Source organism: Equus asinus, chromosome 4, assembly GCF_041296235.1.
Source record: "Equus asinus isolate D_3611 breed Donkey chromosome 4, EquAss-T2T_v2, whole genome shotgun sequence".
In the NCBI taxonomy this organism is placed as follows: Eukaryota; Metazoa; Chordata; class Mammalia; order Perissodactyla; family Equidae; genus Equus; species Equus asinus.
Genome location: NC_091793.1, coordinates 106259441 through 106273708, shown reverse-complemented (window position 1 = coordinate 106273708; position 14268 = coordinate 106259441). Strand labels below are relative to the sequence as shown.

The window sequence follows — 14268 nt, the reverse complement described above, 5'->3', positions numbered from 1 at the left end:
TTTCTCTACCTTCAGGTACCCTCAGGCCACCATAATTGTCCATTCTTACCAACATCCTGTACTTTCACACCTTTATTACTTACTACACGTGGTTTTCTCTAAGTGGGATGGTTTTCTTCCTTGTTTTGCTCCTGCCATAGTACCACACAGGCTCACCCATTAGCTCAGGTGTCACTTGTCCCACAAATTTTCCTCTGTCCTCTCCACTGCTGCCAATTTGCTGTTTGGTGCCCCACTCAGAATTACTATCCTTCTCATCTGTCTTCATTTAAAATTTTTAGCTTCTAGCAAAGTCTGCAAGACCCTGCCAGATATAAACAGAAATAAAAGATAGAGACCCTGCCTTCAAAGACTTGGTAATCTACTTGGGGAGACAGACCTTGAATACATGCTCTATCAATAAAAAGAAATATGACAAGAAGTCCAAGCTAGTTTTAAGGCAACGACCTTGTCATACTCATTTCCATCTTCCACAAAGCCTGCCACTTTGTCCTTTACATAGGAAGCACTAGCATTTATTGAATTAGATAATTCCAAAGAATATGCATTCAATTTGGCTTGTGGGCACAGTTTATCCTGGACGTGAGTCATCTAAATGTGACTTTTTTTCCCTCTTTGGTATTGGGCAACTTCTTTTCCAAGTTCTAATATTTTATGACTTTGTAAACTCATTGGTATTAAAAGATCTTTCTTAACACACCTTAACTGAGCTCTCAATATGTAAGTTGGATTACAAGCAATGGAATGCAAAGAAGCATAGAGTGGTCTTTGGCCTCAAGAAAGTTTCAGTACTTATGGAACTTAGGGATTGATACATGAAAAGCTAAATAGCAGATATAAATACCAAATTCATTTTTTAAGTGATATGTTCTTTATAGCAAAATGAAAGGTACAGAAAGAATGGAGAAGTCACTCTACGCTGGAATAGTAGAGAACTCTCCAGCAACGAATAATTTACCTGGTCCTAAAAGGATGAATTCTTCCAGTCTTTTCATCCCTTATTTGGAATGATTTTGTCTTCTTGCTGGATTGCTTTATTTTTAAATATGTTTCTTTTAAACCAGTGCAGAGTCACTGGCCCTCAGGTCACTAGCTTCAGTGGTAGTTATGTGCTTCCACTTCTGTTTCTAGGTGCTTCAGCAGATACATGTCACCTTTTGTTTTTTCTGCAGTCACCACTCAGCATCCGTGGCTCCTTGTTTTCCGCAAGGCGCAGCAGCAGAACAAGTCTTTTTAGTTTCAAAGGTCGAGGAAAAGATATTGGATCTGAGACTGAATTTGCCGATGATGAGCACAGCATTTTTGGAGACAATGAGAGCAGGAGGGGCTCCCTGTTTGTGCCCCACAGACCTCGGGAGCGGCGCAGCAGTAACATCAGTCAAGCCAGTAGGTCCCCCCCAATGCTGCCGGTGAACGGGAAGATGCACAGTGCCGTGGACTGCAATGGTGTGGTCTCCCTGGTTGATGGACCCTCAGCCCTCATGCTCCCCAATGGACAGCTTCTGCCAGAGGTGATAATAGATAAGGCAACTTCTGATGACAGCGTAAGGACGTTTTAAATAGCTCAGGCATGGCTCGGCCCTTATTCTTGCATCAGTAGTCTCTCTGCTGAAGGGACCTTCTCTCTGGTCCTGTGAATGGCTCTGCATTTTGCAATACTTCTTATGTTAAAAACACAGCTTTAACTCATTAACTTAATCCTCATACTGTGTGTTGTAGACAGCTAATTCAAAAGATATTTAAAACCCCTCTTTTTAAAAAAGGTACTTATCTATTGATATTATACTTGAAGATTATAAATCATCCCTTGAGAATACCATTTATAAAAGATATACTTATCAGCACAGAACATGCATTGATGATGCTGATCTTATTGGTTCATAATGGTCCCATATCTGTGAGGAAATTTGGACTATATGTCACCTACTGCAATTTTTTTCAAGTCACTACTTAATATATACCTTATTGCAATGGATCTTATTTAAATTGTTTAATAATACTACTAATAATAGCAAACATGTATTTAGTACTTACAATAGCCCTATGAGGTAATAAATTATCATCCCTGTTTTCCAAATGGGGAAACTGAGGCACAGGGAAATAAAGCAATTTGTGCAAGGTCATCCAGCTAATAAATGGTAGTCCTAAAGCTCAAACAGAGCTTGTGCTCTTAAACACCGCACTTTCTCTCCAATGTATGGTAGGATTCTTTTTTTTTTTTTTAACATATTTAATTAGTCCTCTTTTAAGATTTTATTTTTTTTTTCCTTTTTCTCCCCAAAGCCCCCCAGGGCATAGTTGTCTATTCTTCGTTGTGAGTCCTTCTAGTTGTGGCATGTGGGATGCCGCCTCAGCGTGGTTCGATGAGCAGTGCCATGTCCGCGCCCAGAATTCGAACCAACGAAACACTGGGCCGCCTGCAGCGGAGCGCGCAAACTCAACCACTCAGCCACGGGGCCAGCCCCGATAGGCTTCTTAACTTAGAAATGGTTTAGAATAACTATGCTTTTTTCCATCCTTAAATGAAACTTATCATTTTCAATAAAATACAGCAAAACTTGCCAGCCCCAGTGGCCTAGTGGTTAAGTTCAGCACATTCCACTTTGGCAGCCCAGGTTCAGTTCCCAGGAATGGACCTCCACAACTCATCAGTGGCCATGCTGTGGTGGTGGCTCACATACAAAATAGAGGAAGATTGGCAACAGATGTTAGCTCAGGGCTAATCTTCCTGAGCAAAAAACAAAAAACCTCTTTGGTCTGGAGTCTATGAATAAAAACATAATATCCAAAACATATACATTAATATAAACATACACATATAAAACAGAACTCCCATTCCAAGACAACAATTTCAAGAGTTTTGGAGTCATTGAGTGGTTAGAGAAAAAGGTCTGATTAGGCTTGAAAGTCAGGTCTTTCTGCTTTCTGGAGTTTCTAGGTTACCTCTTTAGGCCATTCACAATGTTACACTGCATTACTGAACATCAGCAAGGGCTTTACCTAACCTAACAAGCTTTGAACTCATGCTACTTATTCACATATTCATATTTGCAGACAATGTAGTATTTCAAGTGAGAATAAAGTTCCATCAAAGCCACAGCCACACACACATTTCAGTGTGAATGAATGAATGCATGTGCTTTTAGGTAACTTTGACCTCTATGCTTGCATGATACAGCTTCAGCCCTTTTGGTGAGGTATTTTTCCTTATCAAATGAGCATGTTAAATTTCTATGGAATCAGATCTTAATTGTGTCTTGCTTTTAAATTATGTGTATTAGCTGTAAAATATTATGTAATTTATATCAGATTTGAGATTATTTCATATTTTTAAATGAATCATTTTTATTTAAAACTCTTTTTTTACCATAGAAAAATAAGTATCACTATAAATCCTAAAACTAAAAACTACAAAGCTAGAGTAATTAGTGGATACTTTGAGATTCAATAGAAATGCAAAAACATACTAGTGTGGCATAATGTGCAGTTTCGATGAAAATAATTGCATGACAAATAATATAACATTAACATCCGAAACATGTCAGCATGGAGAAGAATTTGCTTAATCAACAAATTCTTAATTGACTTGGCGAAAAAGAAATTTCTGCTTCTGGGAAGTCAGTAAATTAGAGGGTGTATCAGAGAAAACATGATTATAGAGAGATCTCTATAAAAAGCCGCCTGTAGACATATGTGTGTGTGTCTGTGCACAGACACTTACACGTATACACACACACACATGCACATATTTATGCCCATGTGCCTATGTTTTGATATACACACATATATAACTATATCCAAACAACTATACAACTTTACAACTGTAGGACTATGTATATATGTGTTTGTAAAATGGTGTGTGCATACACATGTCCAGACATACCACATACAAATAGATGGATAGATGATAAATGTAGAGTTGTAGAGTTGTTATGTATATATGTGTGTATGAGTATGTGTGTGTGTATTGTTGGCCTGCACTGAACTGGCATAGCGTTTTAATTTTGAATTCCTTGCCAAGATTTAGAAATAAGACGTTTTCACATAAAAATGAGTGTATCTGGTAAGACTGAGCTCGTATTCCTGCATGGCAGCAACCCTTTAAAGCTGAACAGTGGTCACCTCTCTTAGATGGAGCTTCCATTCTCCATTTTGCTGCAGTTCCCATCGATCTTAATTGTCTTCTTCAAACTGAATCATTTATCACTATCTACTCAGAGCAGTTCATGAGATCCCCCTTGGCAGTAAGAAACGATCAGTACAGTTGCCTCCATTAACGCTGTTACCTCAACCAAGAATAATTACAGAAATTTGTTAGAGAATACTGAGGTTCTACCTCTTTACACACACACAGCTATAACATTTGTTTTGCTGCTTTCACATAGCTGTTTTGTTTTTCATTTCCTAGATGTTAATTCCTTTAATCTTCATAGCAAGAATATGAGGCAATTACTATGATTATTTTCATTTTACCAATGATGAAACTGAGACAGAGAGGTTAGGTAACTCTGCTGTGATACACAGCCAGTAAGTAGCAGAGCTGTTATTCAAACCCAGCAATCTAGTCTCTACTTTTAATTACTTACTAAAGCTACCTAAGCAAGATTTTATTTTATATCTATAATTTATCAGGATTCTTCTCTTGAAGCTTAAATTAATCATCTCTTTGTTTTTAGGGTACAACCAACCAAATACACAAGAAAAGACGTTCCAGTTCTTATCTTCTTTCTGAGGACATGTTGAATGATCCCAATCTCAGACAAAGAGCAATGAGTAGAGCAAGCATATTAACGAACACTGTAGAAGGTGTGTAATAATATTCTCTTTACCATACAGATTGCTAAATAAAATTCAGGTAAATCCTGGTCAGCCTTAAATAGACACATCAAATTCTTAGGAAGAATTCAAAGAATATAAAGTGATTATAAGCAATAGTAAGGATAACCAATGGGTACTAATGGAATCATCCTTATGTGATTAAAAAATGGATAGTTATTTGTAATTAAAGGCAGGCATTGAATGATATGACCTTTCAAATATAAATGGCTTAATGGTAATGAATGAAGAAAGCAAAGTTAACTCAGGCTGAGTGGTTCTCTCACTTTGTATTGTTAGAAACTTTACATAGTGTCTTTGAATTTATCATCTTTCTAATATGCAAGAAAATAATACTTCCAGAAGTCTATAAATTGCTGCCTCTGAGCATTCTATAAAATTGTCAAATGATAACATGTGATATGACATGTTAAGATTATGATGAAAAGGCATTGGAGAAAGCAGTTTCGAGAGTCTAATGTGAACAGTAGTGATCAGACCCTGAGATACACTCAGAAGAGTGTCAAAGGATGGCAGCTTCTACAGTGTGTTGGCTCCCACGCCCTCTTCCCACATTTGCCCCAGGTCCCATCATGTCCACGGGCTACCACTTCACCACCCCCTAAACAAATGATGGGCCCACCTTCTAAATTTATGGTGAGAAGTAAATGGCTAATGGTATGAAATAGCTATTGCACAAGTCACTCCATAAATTATTTCTAGTCTCTTGGTTCTGGGATTGTTTTCATGTGTGAAATAGCAAGAGCTTTACCTGAATAGAGTTGTCTTATTGTTGTCATGAGATTAAGGACATGGGGGAATGTATGCATATTGCTGGAAAATATACCTTTCTCCATTAAGAAAACATCTTTCTCTTGTTTATCATCCCATGTTAGGTACACGTTTCTCTGAGAGAGGCTCAGATCTGCTTTGGGTCATTAATTTCTCTGCCTTTCCCTCCCTTATGCTTTATCTTGTAAAGGAACATATGATATAAGATTTTTATGCATATGCTTGTTTTCATAGAAGCAGTACTGTTAAATTTGCAAAGTCTAAACCGGAAGACTTATTTCAATGTTAAAATGTACTGCTGATTTGTACCTGGTTAGCAATAAAATATACAAATAATTGACCTTATGTTCTCTTGGTCTTTTCCCCCCAGAACTTGAAGAATCCAGGCAAAAATGTCCACCTTGGTGGTACAGATTTGCACACACATTCTTGATCTGGAATTGCTCTCCATATTGGATAAAATTCAAAAAGCTTATCCATTTTATTGTAATGGATCCTTTTGTTGATCTTGCTATTACCATTTGCATAGTTTTAAACACATTGTTTATGGCTATGGAGCACCACCCAATGACTGATGAATTCAAAAATGTGCTCACTGTGGGAAATTTGGTGAGTCCTTTATGGTGTGTTATGGACCCATACTTCTCTTTTTGGTTGTCAAGATCATCATTTCTTTTTCTTTTTTTTAAGTCAGATAGATATGTAGCTAGGTAATTATGTGTATCCAGAATTCATAATATGAATCATTGTACGGAGTCAAGTTTCTGGTGCTATTTTTAAATAATTTTGCTGTAGTGTTGAGTTGTGTAAGTAACAGTACTATTTCCATACAGGGTCACCACCTTGGCAGTTGATAGTGTTTTTTTTCTGCCAGCATGTCTCTTGGGAGCACACTTAAAAAATTTGATGCTTTCTTACCCATTTTATAATTACATTGCAGATTCCTTGTGAGTACATACCCCACATATTTTCAGAAAAACTATGGATGCTTTGTTTTGACACAATAGGTAAAGCGTCTGGGCCTTTGGAGTCCTAAAATCCTGTGTTTGAATCCCGATTCTGCCTCTTAGTGGTTATATGACCTTGGACAGATACTTTAATCTCTATAATCTTTATTTTTCTCATTTATAAAATAATAATACCTCATTTACAAAATAAGAATAATAATTTGTATTTATAATATAATGACAATAATCCTTCATGTATCATATTGTTGGGAGAATTAAACACTTTCTACTTAATTCATTAGCCTGGCATATGGTAAGTACTCAACCTGTTGTTACTGTTATTATCATCATCATCGTGCTTTCAATCAATCAGCAGAAACAAGCCTTAAGAACAAGAACATTGAGAAACCAAAAGGGTTGAACTGGGCACAGAAGACACAAGGGCAGGTGAGAAGGTGATCTGTAGGCTTCATGAAGATATAAGATCTGATTAAGACAATTGATACCAGAGTGATCCCTTAAAAATACAGTGGTGGTCACACTCTAGCTTATTTAACACCTTATGGCAAACAAAAAGTGCTAGTTTCTGACAGTCTGCATGAAACAGGCACAGGCTCTACTTCACAGCCAAAGGGTCCCAGCTTATGACTCTTCATAAATCATGAATAACTCTAGATATCTTTGTGAATGTTTATATCAGATAATTTCACTTTTGCATTGGTCCTAAAGCGATGTATCTTTGAAGTCAAAGAGTTTGTTTCTGTATCGATCTTCTCTCCCAAACTGCTTACAAATATTCCTCGTCAGGATATTTGTACCTTATGTGCTCTCTGAGTTAGCGTTCTTCTTCCCTTCTACTCCTCTGGAAAAAGACAGGACCATCTAGGTTCTAATTATTGGTGGAGGTCCAGATCATGAAAATCAGTAGCTTCTCACTGAGTTGATTGCATCACTGCAAATCTAAAAACAATTCACTGTGTTTCTTATCTATTACCACAATCCCAAGTCTGGGTGTTCCCTGATGGTCTTCTTGATGCTGCATTCTTATAAAATTGACTCACAGAGTTATAGATCTAACCATTTCCCTTTGAACCTTCTTTGGTCAGTTTCTTTGAGTCAAATCATCCCTGAATGATTCATAAACAAATCTTTCACTGTTGCCTTTTTAAGTGAGTCTTTGATACCAGTGTCATGAATTAATGATGTTTTGTGATGCACTTTTGTGTCAAAGCTTTGGAAGTCTTACTTTAGCTTCCACTGTATCAATTAAATACTTTTTCCTCTTCTACCGATAAATCTTTAAAGAGTGAGTCAACATGTTCTTTATTACTCTGAGTAGTCAGACCAGAAAAAAAGACTGACTCAAAATTTCAGTATCAACCTGTTTCCTTTCATTTTCTTCCAGAATAACTTGACCCACATAAATTTTTTGCAAAGAGTGACTGTGTTAATTTGCCAAAAGTTTAGTTATCTGAAATTTTAATGTGCTCTACTAAGATGATATGATGAGAGCTGACAGGAGAGGTAGAGGTTTTTAACCCTTGAATGCTTGTATTAGAGCTATAGGAATAGTGATACCTAGTTTATAGGGTTAAATGAGATAATAATAGACATTTGGAAAGTATCTTGCACATTGTCTGAGGCACCGTAAATGCTAAACAAATAGTCATTGTCATCATTATGTTGATTATGTACCTTCTAATAATACCAGAAAAACATTGTATTTTTCACCCAGGTCTTTACTGGGATCTTTGCAGCTGAAATGGTTTTAAAACTAATTGCCATGGATCCATATGAGTATTTCCAAGTAGGATGGAATATTTTTGACAGCCTTATTGTGACTTTAAGTTTAGTGGAACTTTTTCTAGCAGATGTGGAAGGATTGTCAGTTCTGCGATCATTCAGACTGGTAAATATAGACCAATTTTACTGTTATATTCTACACATAAAGGAGTGTTTCTTTGGTTTTGTATTATTGTTTAAAACTTTTGGAGGTTTGAATCAAAAGACAAGATTAGGGTTTGATGTCTAGTAAAATAAAATTCATTCAGTAAAAACTGGCCTTAAAGAGCTCAAAACCACGTGAATATTTTAATTTTAAGGTTGAAGACATATTCAGTTGTATATGCTAGTATAATAGTAAGGCAATAATTTATTTCACAGTAAGAAGCTTATGGTTTACAGAGTTTCAACCCTTATAATATGTTCATTACTTTGTGGATTCGATAAATCAAATCATTGTCCTTAAAACAATTGTTGTCTGATATCAAAAATATTTAAAATATTAAAGACTTTTTAATGCATTTTTCTCTAAGATGTTGGGCTTTATCCTTATGTCAGCATAAAAGATTTTTTAACATATCAGAAAATAGAATTAAGGTACATTATCAATTCTAAGGGAAACAATATCTGATACCATGATAAGAGGCTTCTATGGCAATCCTGAACTAAAATTACACAGTTCTTTCAAAATGTTTGTGATAATTATATTGTGGCAAGTATAACAAAATGATTGGAATATTAAGAATAGACGAAAATAAACAATAGAATTAATCTATGTTAGCTAGGTAGTAACAAAAGTATTTTAGAAGTTAAAATTTGGAAGAAAACTCAAGATTGGAAACATCAAGAACTTTTTCATAATAATTAATATTAAGCTTTATGTTTACTTTTAGCTCCGTGTTTTCAAGTTGGCAAAATCTTGGCCAACACTGAACATGCTGATAAAGATCATTGGTAACTCAGTGGGGGCTCTGGGTAACCTCACCTTGGTGTTGGCCATCATCGTCTTCATCTTTGCCGTGGTCGGCATGCAGCTGTTTGGTAAGAGCTACAAAGAATGTGTCTGCAAAATCAACGAAGACTGTGAGCTCCCACGCTGGCACATGAATGACTTCTTTCACTCCTTCCTGATTGTGTTCCGCGTGCTCTGTGGAGAGTGGATAGAGACCATGTGGGACTGTATGGAGGTCGCTGGTCAAGCCATGTGCCTTATTGTTTACATGATGGTCATGGTGATTGGAAACCTAGTGGTATGTAATCAGATAGTCACATATTTAACCTTCTCTGTAGCAAATTGTCATCTGATGATACAATCAGTTATTTTTATAATTTTAGGATTAATTAGATCTAAACCTATTAATTGTAGTAGAATATTGATCATTTTAATACAGGGAAGAACAGAAAAGAAAATGAAATGTTGTCTTAATTTCACTGCCAGATAACCATATTTATATTTTTCATAATAACCCCCAATTTATTTTAATGCAAAGTTTTGTACTTTATTCTCTTATTTTGATAATGTTGTCATATGAATTGTCTGTGGTTTTCATGCCTCTTAAAGTCTATTTAAATATGAAGTTATGTTAATAGAATATGATTAAAGTAACAGTAACAAAAATGAAGTTATAATGGAACGAGGCAAATGAAAGGACTGGTCTCACTTCATTACAGTCACATATAAGACTAGCATCTGTAGCAAGGAGCTGCAAACTATGGCCATGGGCCACATCCAACACACTGCCTGTTTCTGTATGGCCCGGCAAACTATGAAAGGTTTTTACATTTTTAAATGGTTAAAAAAATCAAAAGAAAAATAACATTTCATGGCACATGAAAATTATAAGAAATTCAAATTTAAGTTTCCATAAGCAAAATTTTATTGGAACACAAACATGCTCATTCATTTACATATTGTCTGTGGCTGTTTTACTCTACAATGGCAGAGTTGAGTAGTTGCCATAGAGACTCTATGTCCTACAAAGCCTGAAATATTTATTATCTGGCCCTTTACAGAAATAGTTTGCCAACCACTGCTGTATGGCATCTCTTTTACAAGTCATCTTTTTTCTTCTCCATTAGTGTTTTCTTGGCTTGTATTCCTTCTATATTTGTTTCTTTCTTCCTTATACCTACATATTGGTGAAAACTTTCAAGCTTACAAGCAGGAGAAAACTGGGATAAGATGCTCTTCCATGAGCCACTCACCTCAATTTTCAAAGCCACCATGTTGGCTTAGTATAGTTGATCAGCTTGGCACCAGACTCTTCACCAGGTATCCCAGGAGGTAGGGTATGGTAACAGCCATATGGTTATACCTTCACTTCCCACTGGCTTCGAAACAAGTTGCTAAATTTTGTTGTCCATGCAACCCCTGTGTCAAATGTGATTCAGAGCCTAGGGCAGAAAGTTGCATTCATCAAGTCACATACTAAATGTCACTGGACCAGACATACACAGAGTAAACTATGCAGTGCAAATTCTAGACCCTTACTTCACAAAAATATAGACATCATGAGTTAGCATTCTGTAATTCTTGTTCATCCTCAATTTGTAGTAAATTTCCTAGTTTTATATAGGCTTATAAACTCCTTCCAATGAAATACACATTCTCTGTTTGGTTCTCCTTCTGAGTTTAGTAGCTTTTCTGTGAGAGGCAATGCATTTAGGTATTATAAGGTGATAAAAATATGTCTATGACATAATCCCTGTCTTCAAGGTGCTTACAGTCTCTTAGGACAGAGAAAAGTGGTACACAAAATTATCAGAGGAGAAAAAGTGGTAAGTGCTAGCAGTGAGGTAAAAATAAAATGCTCATGTCACTTGGAAGAGGTGAGAAATTCTAAATAATGACTCGAGGAAGGCTTTTGAAGTGGGCCTTTGAAGAATATATAATATTTAAGCATGAACACAGGTGCGAGAGTAATGGTTTACTTTGAAACGCAATATAAATTTATAGTTAGAAATAGATGGGATGTATCGGTGAGTATATCCCAATTCCATATGGAATTGGTAATGACTGACTCATAGTGATTGACATTAATTATTTGCTAGTGATAATGAAAGATGACAGAAGTATAATTCACAAAGTTGACAACCAACTTTTGGTTAAGGAATTACCAGTGATGTAGAATTAGGATCTGAAAGGAAAGAAACAAAAAATTAGGTTTCTGATATAATTCTCTACATATTAGAGTTATAAGCTAAACAGAGCAATCACTTTTTTGTTTCCTCATTTATTCCTTATGTCATTTTATTACCAATTAACTAAAATGGTTTAAAACCGTAAGTTTTAGAGGATAGTTCAGTGAAATAGAAGATTTTAGTAAATTCTTGTCTACAACAGGAAACTGGTGAAGAATGTTAATCAGAATGACTTTGAATTGAATATACATCTTGTTAATATTACTTTCCCTGTCTCACATGATCCTGGATATGTGATACAGAATGGACTTCATCTTCATTTGTGATATCCTGTATTTATGATAAAATATTAGAGTCTTGTTATGATTTTTTCTGGAATGAAAGTTACTGTAGTACCTCTTCTTAATGAAGAGGTGACACGACAGAAGTATATTATTGAATATGTGCAATCTAAAAAAGCTAAACTCACAGAAACAAAGAGAAGAATGATGGTTACCAGGGGCTGAGGGGTGGAGAGAGACATTGGTCAAAGGGTACAAACTTCCAGTTATAAGACAAATAAATTCTGGGGATCTAATATACAGCATGGTGACTCTCGTTAACACTGCTGTATTATATACTTGAAAGTTGCTATGAGAGTAGATCTTAAATGTTCTCGGCACAAAAAAGTAATGGTAATTATGTGATGTGATAAAGGTGTTAACTAACTCTATGGTGGCATCCATCCTGTGATATATAAGTGTATCAAAGCAACACATTCTTGTTCTACTTGTTTCTCACAGGTAACAAATATTAATTATTGGTTAATGTTAGGAGGTCTTTTTAGGCCCATAAAAGGAAATTTTACCAAGGGACTTTGTTGCAGAAATAAACATGGGCATGACATAATGATAATGGTAAGGGAGCATTCTCTTTGCTCCCCATGCTAGTCCTTCATGTATGGGTGACCTCAGCTCCTAGAGTTCCCAGGAGCTAGGATATGGAGGAGCTGATAAGGAGTCTAGCCTTTCCTCGACCCATCACATGTTCTCATCTATTTGTGAAGTGCAGAGATCTTCATCGCTGGTTTGGATTTAGGTCTGTATTTCAGAAAAGCATGCTTATTTTCCTTTTTTCTTTCCTGTCTCCCATTTCTCCACACCCCATCCCCACCCTGATATAGGTTCTGAACCTATTTCTGGCTTTATTATTGAGCTCATTTAGTTCAGACAATCTTACAGCAATTGAAGAAGACACTGATACAAACAACCTCCAGATTGCAGTGACCAGAATTAAGAAGGGAATAAATTATGTGAAACAAACCTTACGTGAATTTATTCTAAAAGCATTTTCCAAAAAGCCAAAGATTTCTAAAGAGATAAGACGAGCAGATCTAAATAGTAAGAAGGAAAACTATATCTCTAATCGCACACTTGCTGAAATGAGCAAAGATCACAACTTCCACAAGGACAAAGATAAAACCGGTGGTTTTAGAAGCAGCGTGGACAAATACTTGATGGAAGAAAGTGATTGTCAGTCATTTATTCATAATCCCAGCCTCACAGTGACAGTGCCAATTGCACCTGGGGAATCTGATTTGGAAAATATGAATACCGAGGAACTTAGCAGTGATTCAGAGAGTGAATACAGCAAAGGGGTAAGATTGTTTTATGCACATTGTGTTTCATATTATTAATTAGTATGAAATGAATCAGAATTTCACTTTTTGCTGTCGTAACTTCTTTCTAATATTGCATTCTGATGGGTAACTTTTTGTGTGTGAGTTTACACATCAGATTCCTGAAGCTTCATCTGGTAAGGTTTTACTTACTCGTTCTTGATAATTGATTTAATCCTTCTTAGCTGTAGTTGAAAGCACTGGGTGTGAGTCTTCCTTTCCTTCATCCCGTTTATCAGTTGTAAAGTCACATACAGTCTCCTCCCACAGTGTCTGTTGAATCACCGCTCCTCTTTGTCACCTTTGCCTTCATACTCACTACTTGTTGCCCAAATCATTCCAAGTGGAGTCCCAACTGGCATCTCTGCCTCCATTTTCCGTCTACTCTAGTCCACTTATTTAATTAATTTTACTCAGGTTCAATCCTAATCAAGTCACTCTTTTGAATTATCCTTGGTCCCCAAAGTCTCCCAAGTGACAGACTGTAGATAAAGCCTTCACACTATGGCCCCAACCAGCTTTGACCAGCTGTGTCGCCCAGCGCTCACCCGGAGCTCCTACACCAAGCCAAGCTAACTTCCTTCTGAGCCACAAACACTCATTACCTGCATGACTTTGCTTGGGATTTCCTTCTTCATTCAAAATCCCATACTCATCCTTAAAGACATAGATGTCAGCCTCCTCATGTGTGAAATTGTTAGTCCTTACATCATAGGGTTGGGTGAAGGTTAAGTGAATTAACAGACGTACAATGCTTACAACAGTACTCAGAGTGCTGAAAAGTAGTAGAGCTATGGCATCCTTCCTAATCTCTTTCCAAACAGATATGATCTCTCCTCATTTTGAACCCCACACAACTTTATGCCTCTTCTTGGATTTATTATTTAGTCTTGTATTTTAAATTTTTTGAGAAATTATTATATGTATCAGAGTATTATAAACTCATTGAGAGCAGGAACCTTGTATTAAAACTTTTTTGTGTTCTCCTCCCCCATACCTGGTTGCATATATTCAAAGTATGTATTGAACTGTATTTTTATTAATGTGGAGTATAATAACCATATGTGAGTTATATGACAAATCATTTTTATGACATCTCTATTTTTCTATTCTTTAGGTCATATTTGACAGGTA

General features: G+C 36.2%; 1 protein-coding gene and 1 long non-coding RNA gene across 3 annotated transcripts in view; one reads left to right on the top strand and one right to left on the bottom strand.

The window, feature by feature from the left end:
- The window catches only part of LOC123285248 (uncharacterized), a 128261-nt gene that overhangs the window by 15631 nt on the left and 98362 nt on the right, over positions 1-14268 (bottom strand). Inside the window, exons 6-7 of the long non-coding RNA XR_011502842.1 lie at positions 10542-10730; positions 9322-9483 (exon numbers count right to left, since the gene is read on the bottom strand). This is a non-coding gene — a long non-coding RNA (uncharacterized lncRNA). The remainder of the gene's footprint in view (positions 1-9321; positions 9484-10541; positions 10731-14268) is intronic.
- The window catches only part of SCN9A (sodium voltage-gated channel alpha subunit 9), a 168903-nt gene that overhangs the window by 102016 nt on the left and 52619 nt on the right, over positions 1-14268 (top strand). For both annotated transcript variants that reach the window (XM_044768770.2, XM_070508042.1), the window contains 6 exons: positions 1173-1544; positions 4677-4806; positions 5978-6216; positions 8290-8463; positions 9230-9586; positions 12640-13113. In XM_044768770.2, coding sequence (XP_044624705.2) covers positions 1173-1544; positions 4677-4806; positions 5978-6216; positions 8290-8463; positions 9230-9586; positions 12640-13113 — 1746 coding nt within the window. The remainder of the gene's footprint in view (positions 1-1172; positions 1545-4676; positions 4807-5977; positions 6217-8289; positions 8464-9229; positions 9587-12639; positions 13114-14268) is intronic.